General features: G+C 38.9%; 1 protein-coding gene across 1 annotated transcript in view; it reads left to right on the forward strand.

Moving 5' to 3' along the window:
• The window catches only part of PGR7 (proton gradient regulation 7), a 137872-nt gene that overhangs the window by 98280 nt on the left and 18764 nt on the right, over positions 1 to 20828 (forward strand). Inside the window, exon 3 of the mRNA XM_089453306.1 lies at positions 13436 to 13585. Coding sequence (XP_089309432.1) covers positions 13436 to 13585 — 150 coding nt within the window. The remainder of the gene's footprint in view (positions 1 to 13435; positions 13586 to 20828) is intronic.

Here is a 20828-nt window from a genome sequence, read left to right on the forward strand (position 1 = left end):
GCTGGGCGGCTAACGCTTTCGTGGAAGAGTTTCCAAGATTAAGAAGACCAAGGTGTAAGAGTTTTTCTTGTTCTCTTATTAAGGAATCACAAAAGGAGTCAAAGGAAGGGGCCTTGTAGTCTTGTCCTTGACAAATGAAAGCTTCCCTTGTAGAATGGAAAGTGGAAACAAATACAGAGTAGGCTGGTCCCAACTTAGTAAGGATGGAATAAATAAGGTTACCATCTTCTTTCTTAACTTTAACACCTTCCAAGAGATATCTAAGGGTCTTGAATTTGGACAAGAAATCTTCAATGCAAGAAAAATTATTAGGATCCAAAGTAAGCAGCTCATTTTCAAGTTGATGGGCTCTAATTTCATTTTTAATCCCAAAAACTTTAGCAAGTTTTTCTAATGCTTCATGAGGAGTCTCAAGTTCTGCAATGTGGAATCTAAGATCAGGAGAAACAGACATCCCTATCAAACCACGTGCTTGATCTTGTCTATTTTCCCATTTTGCCGCCTTGTCTTCATCTTTTGGTTTCTTCTCTTGGTCTGTGGCTATTCTGAAGAGACCTTTACTTCTAAGTAAATCTCCCATGTAGGCTACCCATTGGAAGTAGTTAGTGCTGTCAAGAATGACTTGGCATGGACTTTCCATTTTAAAAAAAACTGAAGCTGAAGATGCTGAAAGTAAGTGTTCCAATGGATAGATCTCGAAAAAATAGGCGGTTTTAAAAAAAACGGCTCTGAAAAAGGCTTCCGGATGAAGAAGTTATGGCTTTTTGAAAAAAAATTGTTGACGTTGCCGGCAAAGTGCGCGAATGTGCGGGAATGAAAAAATCCGCCCCCACAAAATGGAGACTTGAACCCAAGACCTCTACTCTCTTAAAATAGCTTTGAACCAATTGATCTATACAAAAAATTTGAGAGAGAGAGAGAGAGAGAGAGAGGGGGGGGGGGGCCTTGGTTTGCGTGCTTGCCTTGAGAAAGCTCTTTTTCCCTACAAAACACAAAACACAAAACCCAACACGAATATGCAAAGAAAAACGAACCTTACGGCTCGAAGTTAGCTTTAGCCAAAAAACTAGAAATTTAAAAAAAAAAATCTCAAAGTTAGCTTTAGCCGAAAAACTAAATATTTTTCTCAATGTTTCTGATTTTCCGAGATCACACTAAGGTGCAGGGAAAAGAGCATACGCATGAGAAAAATCCTTCCTTTCTGTTTCTGATTTGCCCAGATCGCACAGAGTCGCAGGGCAAAGAGCATACGCAGAAATGAAAGGTATAGATCCGGTTAAAAAAAAGGCTAAATAAACTAAGACCGAAATAAGCAGAGAGAAAATAACAGTAAACTGCAAAAAAAACACTGTATACCTCCCGATCTGAAAAATGACGCAGCTAGGGCTACCGGAAACCTTTTCGCGTGAAACGAAAGGGGTTCCTCACTGGAACAGATGCTCCGAACGCAACAGAGCAGTCCTCTCGGCCCGAAAGCAGTCAGAAACAGCAGATCTAGGAAACGACAGCCGCATGCAGTTCTACCGGCTTCAGATTTGGATCACCAACGGACGCGGCCCTCAAATAGCTCTGATACCATGTAGGAATTTACAGGGTAAGTTCCACAGAAAGAATACCAAAAGGACACCGCTCACAACCAGATCTCAAATCAATACACCAGTATTTTTGACGTGGTTAAAACCCTCAGAGTGCAAGGAGGGAAACAGTCCACGGCCTGTCCCAACGTGGGTACTACAGGCAATTTATTAATCAAAGAATGAAAATTTACATAAGCTTCTCTCATGCACGGATTACCCGAACAATGACCCTCCATGCGCTTTAAATAGAACTCATGGACCAATCGGGTGTCAAGCCACGGATCAAGTGTCGGTAATACCGAGGTGAGAGTGAACCGTCGGATCACTACATATCGTGACCGTCGGATTGTAAGTTACAAAATGTACAACGGTAAAGAAACACACTTTACCTAATTCTAACCTAACTCTATACTAGACCAAGATGAACTTAACTATATCCTATGTGTCGGAATATCCTAACACTTTTTAGGGCAAGCATCGAGGATTCAGCGTATGCTTTATGCATTTTCAACCATTGAAAAATTGCTATAATATTTTTCTCTGTTTACTCATTAAATAACCTTGCTAATTTAGCCTTATTTATCAATTATAGGTTGTTTTGCTATTATTGTCATAAATTTTGCATGCTGTAAATTTTGCTTATTACAAACCCTAATTTATAGCATCAACCATTAAATTAAAGGTCACTTGTGTTTGGGATCTATTTGAGCATCTCTAGGATCATCTTGACCCTCTAGAATTAGCCATATGTTACTTTAACTTACTACCTCATCTCACCCAGAGCCCTGCCTTATTGAATATTGTCATTGGGTGATTTTTAACATGATCCTTGGAGGGTATTTAGATTGAGAAATTATTGGGTTACTTAATCTCTGAGATCTACTAGGGATGCCTCCCTTGTGGGGATAACATCCATCCACAGAACAAAAGGGGAACAACTACTAAGGTGATAGTGTTGGTTGATCTGATTGTTGCTGTTAACCTAGAGTGCCTAGTGAGGCTTTGCACTAGGTTGCTAGATTTTATGATAACAAGCACTAGTCTCAAATAATCTCATTTCCTTATTCCCCTCTTCTTCCTTTTCTTTCCTTCCGATATTCCTTTTCCGATTTCCATTTTCACATACTACAAAAACCTTTCGTTTTGTCTAGGTCTACTGTTCATTTTCATCTTGAGACCCCACTCCATAGCCTTAATAGTCCTACCTTAGGGAAGCTCCCCTTGTGTTGGAGAAGAGCCAACCTAAAGTGTGAGGAAGTGTTGTTGAGCCGACAATTGGTAGCCTTCTCGAGTTACACAAAGCTATCACCTTGGTGCTTAGGACTTTACACTTTGTGGGTGCCTAGATTTTACAGGTTCCTAAGGTTTGGCGAATTTTGCTTCTTGGGATTTGTGATGGTTTACTTGGATGGATAAGATATTTTCTTGAAGAACGCTCCACAGGTGCACACTTTTCTCAGACACTCTCATTATTTGGTGGTTATATATGGCTAAAATCTCATGTTTTGGCACAATATCTTAGGTCACCCTCTTCTTTTGCCCATGGTTTTGGAGACTCGAGAGGAGTTGATGTTTTTGGCACATGGTTTCATGAGGTGGTGCATGTTTTGCATTATTTTATCTTATCTTGGAGGGTGTCCTTCTTTGGGTGTACATTCTCCTAAATCATCCCTCTCTTTTGGCCGTTGGATTGGGGAGATTTGGTTATTTGCACATGTATCAAGGTTATTGGCACAAATATCAAAGTTGCTCCACCTTTGGGGCCATATTTTGAGGAGTATTGTTGGTTTTTGCACATATTTCTATCTTACAACACACGTGGAATTTGTCTTGGAGAGAGCGCCCTACTTGTTCGTCCAATTATAAGCAGGTGGTTGGCATATATCGATGATATCGCACACATTTGGATGGATCACTCCACCTAGCACATGTTCACATGAGATCCATCTTTGGAGAAGTCTTTTAGCACACTTATTTAGACTGCGCTACCCACCTTTATCATTTTAATCACGCCTCAAGTATTTGAGGTGGTTTACTCAATATTTTGAGGGAGCACTCCCTTGATTATAGCATCTTGGCACACATATTGAGGATGGTGTAATTTTCATGTTTTCTTGACATGTTGCTTCAATTCAAGATTTTCAGATTTCCATGTTTTGTCTTTCTAAAAGTACAAAAATCCCACAAATCTTTTCAATCCTTAAAATGCAATGCAACCTTTTTGTGAAAAATGTTTCAAACAGTTAAAAAAAGAAATTCTTTTCGATTCATGCTAATGACAACAATTTCATCGTTTTCTTTGAATGCGATCACTTCAAATTTATTATAATACTAAGAGGTTCTTAGATGAATCAAAGCAAATATATACTTTTTAATTTTCATAAATACTTAAGACTATGAAAAACAATTTCAAAATTAAATCCCTAGGGAAAAAGTTTTAAAATTAAATCGCCAAGGACAATTTCAGAATTAAATGTTAGTTTTTGATGGATATGGTAGCATTGGACATGTGTTCTAGTCTCAGATGATGCTAAGAGGCTAAAGGAACACGAGATCTACAAAACCCAGAAAAGGTTTTGCGAGATAAGCTTGGGAAACACCTTAATTAAAATAATTTGCCATAATAAAAATATTTCCTAAGTCTAACTTCGGAAAAGTGGTAAATTAAAATTAATTAATTAAGGATGTTCATTGCTCTAGAGACTTGTATTGATGAAGTCTAATTGATCTTCGCTGTCGATGGGGATTTAATCATGGCTGTTGAGACTCCAACGAGATTATAAGAGCAGGTTGAAGGGCTTGGGGATAGCATCAGTGTTATTAGTTGTGAGCAAGGAAGTTTGACTCACCTAGTTTGTAGTATTTAGTGAGGGTGCAGTTCGAGCCAAAGGGACGAGCATCAGAGAGGGGAGCAACAAAGATTTCAAGGAGATTTTCCTCAATGTTCAGTGTCCAAAAGGCAGGAAAAGAAAAGGGCAAATTGTCTGCAAAAGAGGCCGATTTGTGCAGTGCGAGTTAACCAGAAACCCCAGTCGAGTGGCCAAAAGAGGTTCAATTCAGTGGCCAAAGGCTAGAAGATTGTATGGAAAGCATAGTGAATTCATTCCAAAGGTAGAGGGAGAATAAACATCCCAGTTGGAAGCATTTCTGGGGTTGTGTGAATTACCCAGAGTGAGCAGTGCGAGTTGCCATTGCCAAATTAACCAAACAATCAAATTTAATGGTCAAAATTTTGAGATTAATTAGACAGTTAATTAAACCTAAATTTTACTAATTTAATTGCAAATACTTACTTGGAAAGCCTGTTTGAAGTCGATCTTGGCTATCGTGACTTCCAATCTGTTTCTGCTACCAAATCGACTGTTTCCTCCCAACCTATCTGGGATCAACGTATCTGACTCTTAGATCTAGAAGACTTTGAAATTGAGCTCTTCTGGCTCCCGTGCCCAAAGCTCCAAGAACAATTACTCAAACTTTCTCCTCTGTATTCACTTTCCTCGAAAAACCAAAAATAAAACTGTACCTCTCATGCCCTCCTCGGTCTCCTATTCACCAAATGTCCATCGTCTTAAAGCCCTTTCCCGAAAACATTCCTACCGCCTTCATTTAAATTAATTTTTAAATTCCACCGTTGCCTCCCGCTGGCATGATAACGACTGGCCTTAAATAAATTAATTAAAATGAGGTTTTGTCTCAATGCATTTTAAATAAGGTATATTAATTAATATACTTTACTAATGTCATATTTACATTAATTAATGAGTATGCCAATTAATAAGTATTATTGTTATATTTACATTAATTAATGGGTATGTTAATTATTAAGGTTTATTATTATCAGATTTATATTAGTTAATAAACTTTATCAATTGAAGTATTACTTTAGAATACCCATTGGATGATATTATAGAGTCCTAAGCTCAATACATTTATTACTTTTGATAGTTAGGTATTTAATTTGGTATTAACTATATATTATGATGGTGGTATACATATCAAGTACCCCACTTAATTATTCATTATATTCTGGTGAGTTAGGTATTTACTTAGTATTTCCAATAATTAATTCATTACCCTATACTTGGACATTTAGTTAGTATGTATACTAGTGCAATGCATGCGATGCATGCATATGTAGCTATCATATGCATGTCTTGTATGCATGTTAATATTCCTATGCTCCCTGTAATTCAAGATGGTCATTACACCAGTGTGGGGTGCGAGCAGGCTATAAGTGGTCGAGTTGATTTGCAGAGGAGATCTTGGATCTCTAGTATATTTTGACAGTGGAATACTGGAGGTTTGCCATTTGGGCAACTAGTTGTAATAATTTTCTCAAATTGCTGCATAATAAAATAAACCCTCATTTGCTGCAATGGTTTTCCCTTGGGGGTTTTTCTGGGGATGATTGTCCAAAAACAACAGTGTCAATTTTATTGTGTGTGCAACTATTTCTCAGTTCCACATTGTTATTTCCACAACATATTTTTATTTGTGAAGAATTGCAGTATGGTTTATTCGCTATTTGTTGTAATACTAAGTACAAAAGACAAATAAACTATTAAGTTATGAGAATAATACATAGTTGCTATAGTTCAAGGAATTTTCACATGGTATCAGAAAATTGAAGATCATATCAGATGCTCAGAAGCAAAGGAAGGGAGAATGTGCAGTCTCAGAGTGAGATCTGATCACAATAATTCTAGATCTACGCAGACCAAGCTAGGGGTGCAAATTGCAGGGAGGTAGGAAATTCAATTTCCAAACCCAGTTAGGAGGAAAAGTGCGAATTGCCTTAGAGTAGTTGTAGCAGGTAGTGTGGGTGCCAGAAAGAGGTTTCAGTGAGTAGATTAGTGAATTCATAGAGTAGATCTGGGCGCAAAGATTTGCAGCAAGGTTTTGCAGTTGCAGATCTACGTAGGGGTGGAAGAGAAAAGCACACGAGAATTATACCTAGGACTTCTCTAGTGTATTTGAGTTTCTCAGATTTTTCTAGTATGGCCATAAAAAGATTTTGTATTCAGGAGGCTACAGATCTGCCTTCTAGATTAGAAGATGAATTCGGTCAAATAGCTTGCTTCTCTAGCTCAACTTCATAGGGTGTTTGGTATAGAGACAATGGAGCATCAACTCACATGACAAGAGTTAGAGACTACTTCTCCAACTATAAGGAGTAGATGGACTTCCAAATACAGATGGGAAACAAAAGTAAATGTACTCCAATTGGGAGAGGTACCATCGAGATTCAGAGGGAGTCTGGGGCAACCACTAGTGTTACAAATGTGCTACATGTGCTGGGCTTAGGTATGAACCTAATTTCAATGTCAAAACTACAAGAAAAGGGATATGATGTCTACTTTGTAGGGAAGGTGTTTATCAAACACCAGAGTTGGAAGAAGGTGAAGCATATTGGAGTTTGTAGCAACAGGTTATATAAGTTGCAGCTCGATTCTCCAAAGGCACTCGTTAGCAGCAACAACAATGATACTAGTAGTAGTGGGAGAGACTTGAATGAATTGTGGCATAGGAGAATGGGTCATCTACACCATGGAGCACTGAGGATGCTCAAGGAGACAGTGACAGGTGTTCCAGAATTGAGCACAGAACACGATGATGTGTGTAGGGGGTGCATACTTGGGAAATATGTGAAGACAACATTCCCAAGAAGTGACAATAGATCAGATGGGGTGCTACAACTTATACACTTAAATATTTGCAGTCCAATGTCCATGAAATCTCTCAGAGGGTACGAGTACTTTGTTACTTTCATTGATGACTACTTCAAAAAGACTCGGATCTATTTTTGAAGACCAAGGATGAGGTCTTTAGTCGCTTCCAAGAGTTTAAAGCTCTAGTGGAAAATGTGACAGGGAAGAAGATTAAGGTGCTTTGCATGGATAATAGAGGAGAGTACACAGACAATGACTTCATGGGTTTTTGTGCAGAGGAAGGCATCAAGAGAGAGTGGACAACTCCATACAATCCACAACAGAATGGAGTAGCGGAGTGGAAAATAGGTCTATAGTTGGGGCAACAAAAGCTATGTTGTATGACCAAGACATGCCCATGTTTCTTTGGGTAGAGGCATGTAACACAACAATGTATATATAGAATAGGTTTCTTCATAGGGGGTTGGGGAAGATAGCACTAGAAGAGCTTTTCTCAGGGAAGAAGTCGGAGGTCAGTGACTTCAAGATCTTCGACAATATAGCCTATTGCCATGTACTAGATGAAAAATGCACTAGATTAGATCAGATTGCAAAGAAGGGGTTCTTTGTGGGGTATAGTGAAACCTCAAAGGCATACAGGATCTATATTCCTAGCATTAGGAAGATTATCATGAGACAAGACATAAAGTTCATGGAGGACGAGGCCTTCAAGAGATCTTGCGAGATACTGGCAGGTGATCAGAGTGAGCTAGCAAAAGTTCCATTGGTCCAATAGCAGGGACAACTGCAAGGGCAATCACAAGGATCTAGTACAGTTACCAGTACGAGCTTGACCTTAGGTGCAGGAGATCCATTGAGTTCGCAGCAAACGGGGCAACAGAGGTAGGATGAGGAGCTAGTTGAACCACCCACCACTAGCGGTCGAACCAACAGAGAAGTTCGTCAGACGTTGAGGGATGCGAAGGAGTTTATGGGAGCTCCTAGGATGGGCAAGAGAGAATGCAGATAGCTAGACAGGTACCAAGCTTTGGTGGCACAGGTTGTTGAGCCTTCCAGTTATTAGGAGGCTGCACAACATCAGGTGTGGTAGGATGCCATGGTGGAGGAATATAGCTCCATCATGACAAATGATGTTTGGGAGGTAGTGCCAAGACCTGTGGATAGGTCAATTGTGATCTCTTTGTGGCTGTATAAGATCAAGTACATTGCAGATGGCAGTGTGGAGAAGTACAAGGCTAGGTTCGTGGCAAAGGGGTATGCACAGAAGGAAGGCATAGACTATGAGGAGACCTTCGCCCCAGTTGCCAGATATACTTCCATTTGGCCCATTATATCTCTAGTAGCACAAATGGGATGGCAGATTCACCAGATGGATGTCAAGACAACTTTCTTGAACGAGGTGATAGAGGAGGAGGTATGCATCGAACAACCAAAGGGGTTCGAGACACATGAGAAGGGCACACACGTGTGCAGGCTGAAGAGAGCACTATATAGGCTCAAACAGGCTCCTAGGGCATGTTATGGTCAAATTGAAAACTACTTGCAACAGATAGGATTCGTCAAGCATGATGCAAATCCTAACCTTTACTATTTGATTGTAGAGGGTGAGCCACTCATCCTAGTGTTGTATGTGGATGACCTTTTTCTGACAGGGTCATTAGAGCTCATAGAGGATTGCAAGAGGAAATTGGCAGCAGAGTTTGACATGAAGGATTTGGAACTGATGTATTACTTCCTAGGCCTGGAAGTATGGCAGAGGGACGGGGAGATCTTCCCTGGTCAAGGGAGATATACTACAAAGACTCTGAAGAGATTCAGATGCAAGATTGTAGGCCTATGTCCATGCCTATGATTACTAATTGGAGAAAGATAGATACATTAGAGGACGAGGATGTGGATGTGACCTTGTATAGACAACTCATCGGTTCACTCATGCATCTAGTCAACACAAGGCCAGACATCTGCTTCGCAGTCAATACTCTTAGTTAGTTTATGGTGGGACCTAAGAGCATGCATTGGACAACGATGAGGCATATATTGAGGTACTTACGCTACACGGTCAAGTATGGGTTGAGGTGTACTTGAGGTGATGGTGTCAGGTTATGTGGTTATACAAATGCAGATTGGGCAGGCAGTTCAATGGATAGGAAAAGCACCTCTGGGTGTTGCTTCAGTGTTGGATCAAGAGTCGTGCCTTGGTGCACTAGGAAGTAGAAGTCCATGGCTCTGAGCTTTGCAAAGGCAAAGTACATGGCAGCTAACATGGCTACATGCAAAGCTATTTGGCTTCAAAAGCTGCTAGTGAGTTTGTTCAGTCAGAAGATGGAGGCGACCAATATCTACTGCGATAATCAAAGTTGCATTAGGCTCTCTAAGAATCCAGTGTTTCATGATAGGTCGAAGCATATCGACATACGATACCAGTTCATCAGAGATTGTGTGTAGCGTGGAGTAGTTCGACTACAACATGTTCCCACAGACCAACAAGTGGTTGATATACTCATGAAGGCTCTAGGGAGAGCCAAGTTCATTTACTTCAGAGAACATATGGGTATAGTGGAAAACACCTTCCTCGCTAAGAGGGAGTGTTAGTTTTTGATGGATATGGTATTATCAGACAGGTGTTCTAGTCTCAGATGATGCTAAGAGGCTAAGGAACACGAGATCTTCAAAACCCATAAAAGCTTTCACGAGATAAGCTTGGGAAACACCTTAATCAAATTAATTTGCCACAATTAAAATATTTCCTAAGTCTAACTTAGGAAAAAGTGTTAAATTAAAGTTAACTAATTAAGGATGTTCGAGATTGCCCTAGTGACTTCTATTGATGAAGTCTAATTGGTCTTAGCTGTCGATGGAGATTTAATCATGGCCATTGAGACTCTAATGAGAGATTATAAGAGCAGGTCAAAGGGCTTGGCGATAGCATCAGTGTGGTCGGTTGTGAGAAAGGCAGTTCGACTCACCCAATTTGTAGTATTCAATGAGGACGCAGTTCGAGCCCAGAGAGAAGGGCATCAGAGAGAGGGAGCAACAAAGATTTGGGAGTAGAGATCCAAAGGATATTTCACTCAGTTTCCAGTGTCTAAGAGGAAGGAAAAGAGGAGGCCGAATTGTTTACAGAAGACGCTGATTTGTGCAATGTGAGTTAGCTAGAAACCCCAATCGAGTAGTCGAAAGAGGTTCGATTCAATTGTCGGAGGTCGGAAGAGTGTCAGGAAGGCAAAGCGAATTCATTCCAGAGGCAGAGGGAGGCTAGACGTCCCAGTTGGAAGCATTTTCAGGGCTGTGCGAATTACCCAGAGCCAACAGTGCGTACTTCAGGGAGCAGTGCGAGTTGTTAGTGTGGGGTGCGAGCAGGCCAGAAGAGGCCGAATTGATTTGCAGAGGAGATCTTGGATCTAGAGTGTATTTTGCCAGTTGATTGCCGGAGGTTTGTCTATTGGGCAACCAGTTGTAATAATTTTCTTAAATTGCTACATTATAAAATAAACCCTCATCTGCTGCGCCGATTTCCCCTTGGGGGTTTTTCCGGAGATGATTGTGCAGAAACAATAGTGTCTATTTTATTGTGTGCGTGTGCATCTATTTCTCAATTTCACATTTTTATTTCCACAACGTATTTTTATTTGTGAAGAATTGCACTGTGGTTTATTCGTTATTTGCCGTAACAATAATTATAGAAGACAAATAAATGGTGAAGTTAGGAGAATAATATAAAGTTGCCGCAGTTCAAGGAATTTTCACATTAAGTCCTAGTGAATCCAATCTCTTCTGAAGGAAATGGCTGGATGAACTAGAGGTGGTTTGATTGCACTTTGACCAACAACAACATGTGGTCCCCAGTGAGTGCATTGTGGACTATTTGAACTCAAGATGTGCATGCTTGATACTATATACTAGTGTAGCATGACTTGGCGAGTGGGCCGAGTCTACTACAAAATGAGTGACTCGGCCATACTCGGCCCACAAACTTGCCACTCAGCCATACTCAGCCATACTCGCCATGCTCAACCATACTCACCACTCGCCATACTTGACCATACTCGGTCGATTTATCTGTTAGGCAAAAAAATGAGATGTTAGTTTTTTTCTATTTGTCGACTTTGTTCCCAAGTCGGTGAGTGATATGCCAGCCAAGTATGAGTTGTGCAACATTGCTGTACAGACTATAGTACATGGTCACAACAGAGCACTTTCCAAAAAGAAGAAAAAACAAAGACAAATTTTGATGATTGGGATATCTAAATGTTGTTAACTACTTGTGATTACCAGGCAAAAATCACAACCAGGAGGACAAAAGGCATTCTGGAAAACACCAGCCAAAGACAAAATAATTCTTCCATAGTTGAGTTACCATTTGTGTTATGGAACTTTGGTTTGAGCTACTTAGATCCCTCAACAAAGGGTTGTCACTTCGTTGACAAAGGAAGAACATACAACAATCTTCTTTCGACTTTAGAGATTAATGCAAGCATAGAAAGATTAGGGTAAAGAATGGAAAATACATGTAGATAGTTTCCAAGTCTTCTGATTTGTGTATTGAACACAGCATTGGAACTCTTCAAAGATCTGCATATATGCAAACAACCAATACCTTTACTCTTTCTTTTGAGAACCCTGGTCTATAATTCAAACTCAACTTACATAATAAACCTTCGCATAACCAGAAACACAACTTTATGAAATCCATTAGACAAATGTAAAGTAAGAATATTTTAATTTACATTAAACACATAACACCAAATTGTGGGGATGGCAGGGCAGGGTTTGCACTGTGGGGAAGAGAGATCTGCATTCATTAATAAATCAAAGAGGTTAAAACACATAGAATCATAAATATATCTGCTTATGTTGAAGATATCTGCTATGACCCCAGGGGGGCATATGTGGCATTACATGTATATAATATAACTCCAAAGGGTGGGCATATATGGCATTAAATGTATATGATATAACTCCAAAGGGGGGCATATATGGGGTTAAATGTACATGTAATGTGTAAATATATATGTAATAGGGTCAGTCTAATAATAAAGGGGCCACATGTGCAATGGTGAATAGGTATTAGGTATATATAGAGATCATGTAGTCATCATTGAGAATGTGATTTGGATGTATGAATGTATTGGAGTATTTGGAGGAGTTTCCCATATACATTTAACCCCATATATGCCCCCTTTGAGGTTATATCAATGACATTGTCATTTGAACCTGGGTTCCTTCCTGTCTTGATCTTTATCAACTACAATCTCTTACAAAGGGATTCAACTATAGGCATAAGGGAGCCATGATGGAAGGCTCCAAACAACCCTAGGCATGCAAAATCTGCTACTTGCAGCAATGTGAAGGGTCTCCCATAGATCAAAGACTCACACTTTCTCCTAGCTTCCTTGAAGGTGTGCCAAGATAATCCTGTCCAACCTCAAACCTCAATTTCTACTAGAAAATGATGTTTAAGGCTGGTTGGGGTCTTGATTGGAAATGTACAAGTGTCTTGATCCTGTTATTCTGCATGGGTCCTGTAAGTGATCTCATTTTGCTATTGGTTCGAGTGTGCTTCAAGTTGATTCAAGGAAAGATACGGGTGCATCTCGAAACATGGAAAACTTGCACATAAAATTCCTTAAGAGGTTCCGAAATCAGATTTGTAACTGCAAAGAAGGTATGAAATGGCATGTGTCTAAGTGCAATCTGGTATAAGAGTGGCCAAATTAGCAGTATGACAGATGGGGAACACCCTAGGTTGGCCTGCTTAACATTTGTTTTGTTTGGCTAGGTTTTACCCCTCAACTTTGTTTTGTCTCCTAATGTGAGGCCAACACTCCATTTTTTTGTCACATGAGTTGACTTACCCTATAAAGGAGCTGTTCTCTAGCCTCAATATATTGCCTTTTTTTTCAACTTAATTGTCATTAATGATCGTAGTTATCACACATATTTTATGCCCATTATCCCGTCTTTTTTAAACCTCAAACTAGTGTTGTAACAGTCATTGTCCACTAAATATGAGAGCGTGTCTATCTTATTTACTTGCATTTATCTTTTCTTTTTCTTTAGATTTTTCTATTATGTTATTGCAACAGTTCCTAATACCTATGAGTTACAACACATCGTTATGGTAATAGTAGTAAATGGTTCCTTGGAATATGTTGACCTTTGATTTCATATCCTTGATTTTGTTTGCAGGAGGGTTTCTGGGTTGATGCTGTGGAATATTCAAGAGCAAGTGCTGACCCACTTCGTGATCGTGTAGCAAAGATAGTTAAAGATATGAACGATAATCAATGGGAAGATATTCGTCGCATATGCAATGTTTATGCTGATTTGGATGTTGAGGTCGAGTCTCTCCAAATGTTATGTTTTTAAGTTTTCACCATGCACAAGCAAGAGAACATTTCAAAGAAGACATCTATATTCCATGGCTTTTTGTTCCTTCTTTGGTTTCCTTTAGTATGTTGGTGAAGATAGAAAAACGTTTAGTCCTAACACAGTTATTTCATTTGCTAGCTTGCTTCTGGTTAATCCTCCAAGTTATCAGGCCAATTTATTATGGAATTTATGCCAAGTGCATTTATTTGTTGCTTTTTTTGCTTTTGGTTCAATTATTATTTGTTTTTTCACAATGTTAAATTAACAAACTGAATAAATCCAATAGCTGATAAAATTTTCTAACAAATGATAAACAGATTCTGCTCCTACAGAAAATTAAAAAGTCTGCTAATAAAAACTGCAATCTGAATCTCTCTATAATCTATAAGCACACAGTTAGAAAACATACAGCAGAACACATAGATCACTGTCAAGAATTTATGTTACTGCTTTTCCATTATTGCTAAATAAAAAACTGCTACAGGAAAATTTGCTCGCGAGAGTTTTCTGTGGAATAAATAAAACTGAAACTCTCTAATACAGATCTGTACACTAATCCTTTCTTCCATAGAATTGAGAGGGGACACCTAGGGTTTCCCAAAATAGATCTATTGTTTAGATCTTGGGATCTGCATGCAAGAGAGTGTGCTCCGAAGAGGATGTGTCCTATCTAATATATAAAGAAACAAATTTACTATTTAGAAAGACTGCTAAAAGTAAACTAGAACCTACCTTATCTCTAAACTGAAGACTAAGGATAAACTTACCCTATTCTATCTATAGCTGGCACATGCATGCATTCATGCACCCTCAGTGCTGGAATACTAAAATTACTGATTTGTTGCTGTGTTGCATCCTCATTTGTATATCACTGCTGTATGTACGATGGAATTTAATGCTGTCTGCATTTGTGTAATGCTGTTATAAGTTATAACAGAAGGTGCTCAGATTTGCCATATCTGTTGCAACCTATGTTGCCAGGAAATTTGGGGTTCGGGGACAGGGACGGGTACGGGTACACCATTTTTTGAAACAGGGTGCGTGGGTTCTTCGGGGGTAATTTATATATATAATATATAAATATTATATTTTATAAATTATAATATATATGAATTTGTATATTTTTCAACTTTAAACAAGAAAACTAAAATATTTATGTTTTAAACTTTAAAGATTTAAACATGCACATCATTGAACATTCAACATTCACATTGAAATTTCAAAATTTCTAGTTTGATATCAAGTGCAAATTGGAGTTCACATATTAATAAGAATCATGATATATGTCCATTGTCATACTACATTCAAAATTTGCCTTAAGGCATCTCCAAACATGAACTAGGAAATTTTAAAATACTAAAATAAAAATAGCTAATAGTGAACAATGGCTTCCTCAAGCCATGTCATCAGCATCACTCAGATATTTAGTTAGCATGCTCTCTAGGTAGGAATCACTCTCATCTTGAGGCTCATGTTCATCCATAGCAATTGGAGGTAACTCAATAAGGCCATCTGGTTGTATCTCCTCGTCCACACACATAGCATCATCTGTGTATTGGTCCCATCTCTTGAAAGGACCCTCCTTGTACCCAGGGTCTTTTCGAGATATGAGACGAAGTGTGCTATGAATGTACACTAAGTTCTTTGCCTTCTTTGAGCCCAACCTATTTCTCTTTACTGAATGGATAAAGGCATAAGTACTCCAATTCCTCTCGCAAGATGAAGAACTAGCTACCTGGAATATTAGGGGAAGCCCATTAAATTAATTAAAAATTTAAAAATAAAAACTAAAATGAACCCCAAAGAACCCGATTTTGGGGTTCCAAGTACCCATCATCGGGGTTCTCCGTACCCGTCAAGACAAAAGAACCCAATTTTTTTTAATGGAGAACCCAGTTCTTCATAGAAGAACTCGGTTCTTATGGGTTCTTCTCAAAAACACCCATACTTGAATCCGGTACTTGGAGACGAGAACCTGTGCAACATAGGTTGCAACCTAGTAGAAGATGATCTGAGATAGACTATTGAAAACTCCTCTTACAGAAGAAAGTATTCTGCACGAATTCCAAGTCGCTCCCCGAACATCTCCAACTTTCCTTTGGCCAAGGGTTTAATGACAAAATGGTGGGTAGCAATCTACAAATGGCTTCTTCCCTGTGAATGCTTCTTCCGGTGTCATATTATCAAGGATTCTATGAGGACTTCTATTTTGTATATATATTGTTGTCATTGTTGCTTCTCCCCATAGAAACTTTGGTAGATCTTGATCAAATATCATGGTTCGTATACATTCTTCAATTGTTCTATTTTTTCTTTCTACAACTCCATTCTGCTCGAGATTGTAGGGAACAATGAGCTCCCTCTTAATACTTGCTTCTTTACAATATGCAATTAGTTCTTTTGAAGTGTATTCCCCACCATTGACGGATCTCAAAGTTTTTATCTTTCTTTGTTATGAAACCAGCGCAAGAAAAGATAGATCAACGCCTTAGAATTCAGCCTCTTCGAGGGGGCAACCTCCTTTACATTACATAAATGAACAATTCTTGGATGATACAAATGACAAAACCTCCTTTCTATATATAGGAGTCTAAGGAGTCACAATATAATCCAGCTGACCTAACAATAATAATATAAAGCCACAAAAATAACAATAGAGGGATTCTATGGGGCACAGAAATAACAATATGGGGGTAATAGGGGCACAACAATATAAATAAGGGGTATAACTACAATAGTAATGGGGTAATCACTAGTATTATAGGGACCCAACATGCCCCTCTCCTTCAAAAAAGTGTTGTCCTCAACGCTTGAGTAGTTCTGGATACTTCTGCATAAAATTCTCATCCTCCCATGTGGAATCTTCAGCGGATAAGTTCTTCCACTTGATAAGATACTCTGAAATTGATCGATTTCGTAGCTGTCGAGTTCTTGTTTCTGTGACTGCTTCCGGTTCCAATATAATTTTTCCTTCCTCGTCAAGTTCTGGCAATATTGTTTGAATTGGGAGCTTGTCACCTATAACCTTCTTTAAACATGAAACATGGAAAACTGGGTGCAATCGAGAAGCTGCAGGAAGCTCCAATTTGTATGCCATAGTACCAATCTTTTGCAACACCTTGTACGGACCATAATACTTTGGTGATAATTTATTATCCTTCTTAGCTTGCTTTAGGGACATTTGCTTATATGGTTGTAGCCGTAGGAATACCCAATCACCTACATCAAAACTTCTTTCACTGCGATGTTGATCTGCCTGTTGTTTCATTCTATTTTGTGCCAACACGAGGTTATCCTTTAAGAGTTGGAGGACTTGTTGTTGATGTTCGATGTGATGTTCCACTGCCTGAACCTTAGAATTTTCTCTTAAATATGATGTGATGGATGGTGGTTGATACCCATAAAGTGCCATAAATGGGGTCATTTTTGTTGCTGTATGGAAGGAAGTGTTATACCACCATTCAGCCAGAGGCAACCATTTGACCCATTGTGTCTGTTTATCAGATACAAAGCAACGAAGATATCCTTCCAAACATTTGTTTACTATCTCAGTTTGCCCATCAGATTGAGGATGATAAGATGAGCTATGAGCTAACTGAGTACCAAGACAAGAAAATAATTCTGTCCAAAAATTTCCAGTGAAAATGGGATCTCTGTCACTTACAATAATCTTTGGGTTTCCATGTAGCTTTTGAACTGTTTCCATAAATGCAGTAGAAACTGTACTGGCTTTAAATGGATGTGATAATGCACAAAAGTGTGCATACTTGGTAAGTCTGTCAACTACCACCATGATGACACTCTTTCCCTCAGACTTGGGTAAACCTGTGATAAAATCCATTGAAACCTCCTCCCAACGTTGGCTTGGAATGGATAAAGGTTGTAATAGACCCGGTGTCTTAATTGTTTCAACTTTATTTTGTTGGCAAACCAAACATTCCGCCACAAACTTTTGAATATCTGATTTAAGGCCATCCCAAAAAAATTCCTTCTTAACCCTGTGGTAAGTTTTTAAAAATCCTGAGTGCCCTCCTAAGGGAGAAGTGTGCAATTCCATAAGAATCTTTTGTTTTAGCTGGGAATTCTTACAGAGGTATAAGCGATCTTTGTACCATAACGAATCATTTTGCCAGCTAAATGTATCAGAAGTACTGGAATCTTGTTGTAGCTTTCGAATAAGTGCCCACACTTCTTCGTCATTCTTCCATTCCTCCCTTGCTTCGTTTATCCAATCTGGTTGGATAATAGAAATGGCACACAACAATGCTTCCACATCCTCATCCTTTCTTGAGAGTGCATCTGCCACCACATTTTGCTTCCCTTTTTTGTAGATGATTTCAAAGTCATAACCCAACATCTTTGTGACCCACTTTTGTTGCTCTTCAGAGGATAATCTTTGTTCTAAAAAGTATTTAAGGCTATCATGATCCGTTTTTACCTTGAAGTGTCTTCCCATTAGGTAGGGTCGCCATTTCTTAAGTGCATGGAGTATTGCCAACATTTCCTTCTCATAAATAGCTTTGCTTAAAAACTTTCCCTTGATTGGACGACTTTCAAAAGCAATGGGTCTTTCATCTTGCATTAGAACAGCACCAATTCCATTTCCTGAAGCATCACATTCCACAATAAAGGTTTTTGTGAAGTCCGGTGTAGCTAAGACCGGTGCTTGGCACATTGCCTCTTTAAGATGTTCAAAGGCCTTTGTTGCTTCCGGAGTCCATGAAAATGAATCTTTCTTCAATAATGTTGTTAGAGGTGCTGCTATTCTCCCATAATTCTTAACAAACTTGCGATAATACCCTGTCAACCCAAGAAATCCTCGCAGATGCTTTATGGATGTGGGGATTTTCCATTCCTTAATGGCTTTAATTTTGCTAGGGTCTACCTTAACTCCTTCATGAGATACAATATGACCCAAATATTCCACCTCCTGGACTCCAAAGAAACATTTGGATCTTTTTGCATATAATTGTTTCTCCTCCAATAGTTGTAGCACCCTGTCAACATGTTCAACATGATCCTTCCAAGACTTGCTGTAGATTAGTATATCATCAAAAAATACTAACACAAATTTTCTAAGGAATGGTTTGAAAATTGAATTCATCAAACCTTGAAATGTTGAAGGTGCATTGGTAAGGCCAAAAGGCATGACCAAAAATTCATAATGACCCTCATGAGTTCTAAATGCCGTTTTCGGAATGTCTTCAATCTTCATTCTGATTTGATGATATCCCGAACGAAGATCCAACTTGGTGAAGTAAATTGATCCATGCAATTCATCCAGTAATTCATCAATGACAGGAATGGGGAACTTATCTTTAATAGTGAGCTTGTTGAGCTCCCTATAATCCGGACACATGCGCCATGATCCATCCTTCTTGTGCACCAATACTACTGGAGCTGAGAAAGAACTTTGACTCGGTTGAATTATACCAGCCTCTAGCATTTCTGCAACCATACGTTCAATTTCACTTTTTTGGACATAGGGATATCTGTACGGCCTGATGTTTGGAGGAACACTTCCTGGAATCAGATGAATAGCATGATCATGATCACGCATAGGTGGGAGACCTTTGGGAGTCTCAAATACCTTGGAATGATTGTCCAGGACTTTTTGGAGATCTGGAGAAATAGATGATTCCAATGTGGAAACATCTAGCGAACATAATTGTGCAATTACACCTCTTTGCTCCTTTTTTAGAAGCTTTGTCATACCATTAGAGCTGATTATCTTTCCTGGTTTCCCTGCAATACCCCTTAATTCAACTTCCTTTCCTTCCGTAGAAAATTTGATGAAAAGTTCTTGAAAATTAAAAGCTATTGTACCCAAGGATTGTAGCCATTGGACTCCTAGTACAACATCAGCACCTCCCATTGGAATGGAAAGCATTGGGCTAGTCAATACATATTCTCCCATGGATAGCTTGATATTATGGCACTTTCCAGAGCAATTTATTGTTCCTCCATTTGCAATCATCACTTGACACTCTGGTGCTGGATATAGGAAGCAATTCAATTCTTTTGCTACCCTACAATGAATAAAATTGTGGGTGCTTCCTGAATCAATCAACACTATTACCTTTTTCTTCTTGATTTGTCCTTCTATCTTGATGGTTTGAGGAGTGGTAATTCCCGCCAATGCATTACAAGATATGGTCGGATTTATTTGTTCTTCATCTAGGCTTTGTTCCTGGAGTATATCTTCTTCTTTTGACCTTTCTTGCTCCTTTTCTTCTTCCTCTTCACAATCTATGTAGAATAATTTCTTCTCAGCACACTTATGACCTTTAGTGTATTTGCTATCACAACTGTAACAAAGCCCTTTTGCTCTTTTTTCTTCCAATTGTTGTGGTGTCAACCTTATAGGTTGTGGAAGACTAGGGGCAACAACACTTCCGTCTTTATAGTTGTGAGTGGTATGCTTCCTGGTTGCCATAATTTTGCTTTCCATTTTTCTTGCTAACCTGAATGCCTTCTCTAATGAATCAGGTTCCCAAAGGCGAACATCATGTTGGATATTATCCTTTAAAGACCCTATGAACACATCAATCCTATGCTCCTCTGGAATATCTTTTACCCTTATGTTCAATTTTTGGAACTCCTCAATGTGCTCCATTACTGAACCCTTTTGTTTGAGACTTATCAATTGGCTAAAAAAAGTGTTGCTTTTTGTATCCTCATAATGTGCTATCAATTCTTCCGTAAAAATTGCCCAAGTGATAAATTGTTTACGAGAGCAAAGCCATTGATACCATACAAACTGATTTGGTTCCAAATATACAGTTGCCATACGTACCTTTTGTGTGTTTTGCACATTATTGAGATCGAAGAATTGCTCCATCTGTAATATCCATGTGGCGGGATCCTTGCCATCAAACTTCCTCATATCGATTTTTGGAATATGGTGATTCTTCGATCCAACATTAGCATCTATGGAATCATGATTAACATTTCTTTTGTTCTCATCATGAGTTTCCTTTACTACCTTTTCACCATTAGTGACCCTTTCTTGTAGCAACTTCTTCAATTCTTCCATGTCTGTCTTCATATCTATCTTCAAATCTGCCATGTCTCTCTTCAAATCTGTCTTCGAATCATCCATCTTAGCTTCCATGCCCTTTATCTTAGATTCCACGCCATTTATCTTAGATTCCATGCCATTTATCTTAGATTCCACGCCACTTATCTTAGCTTCTGTTAGCTTTTGTGA

The sequence above is a fragment of the Pinus tabuliformis genome, chromosome X (assembly GCF_031772625.1).
Source record: "Pinus tabuliformis cultivar Carrire ecotype Pingquan chromosome X, CPIR1, whole genome shotgun sequence".
NCBI lineage: Eukaryota > Viridiplantae > Streptophyta > Pinopsida > Pinales > Pinaceae > Pinus > Pinus tabuliformis.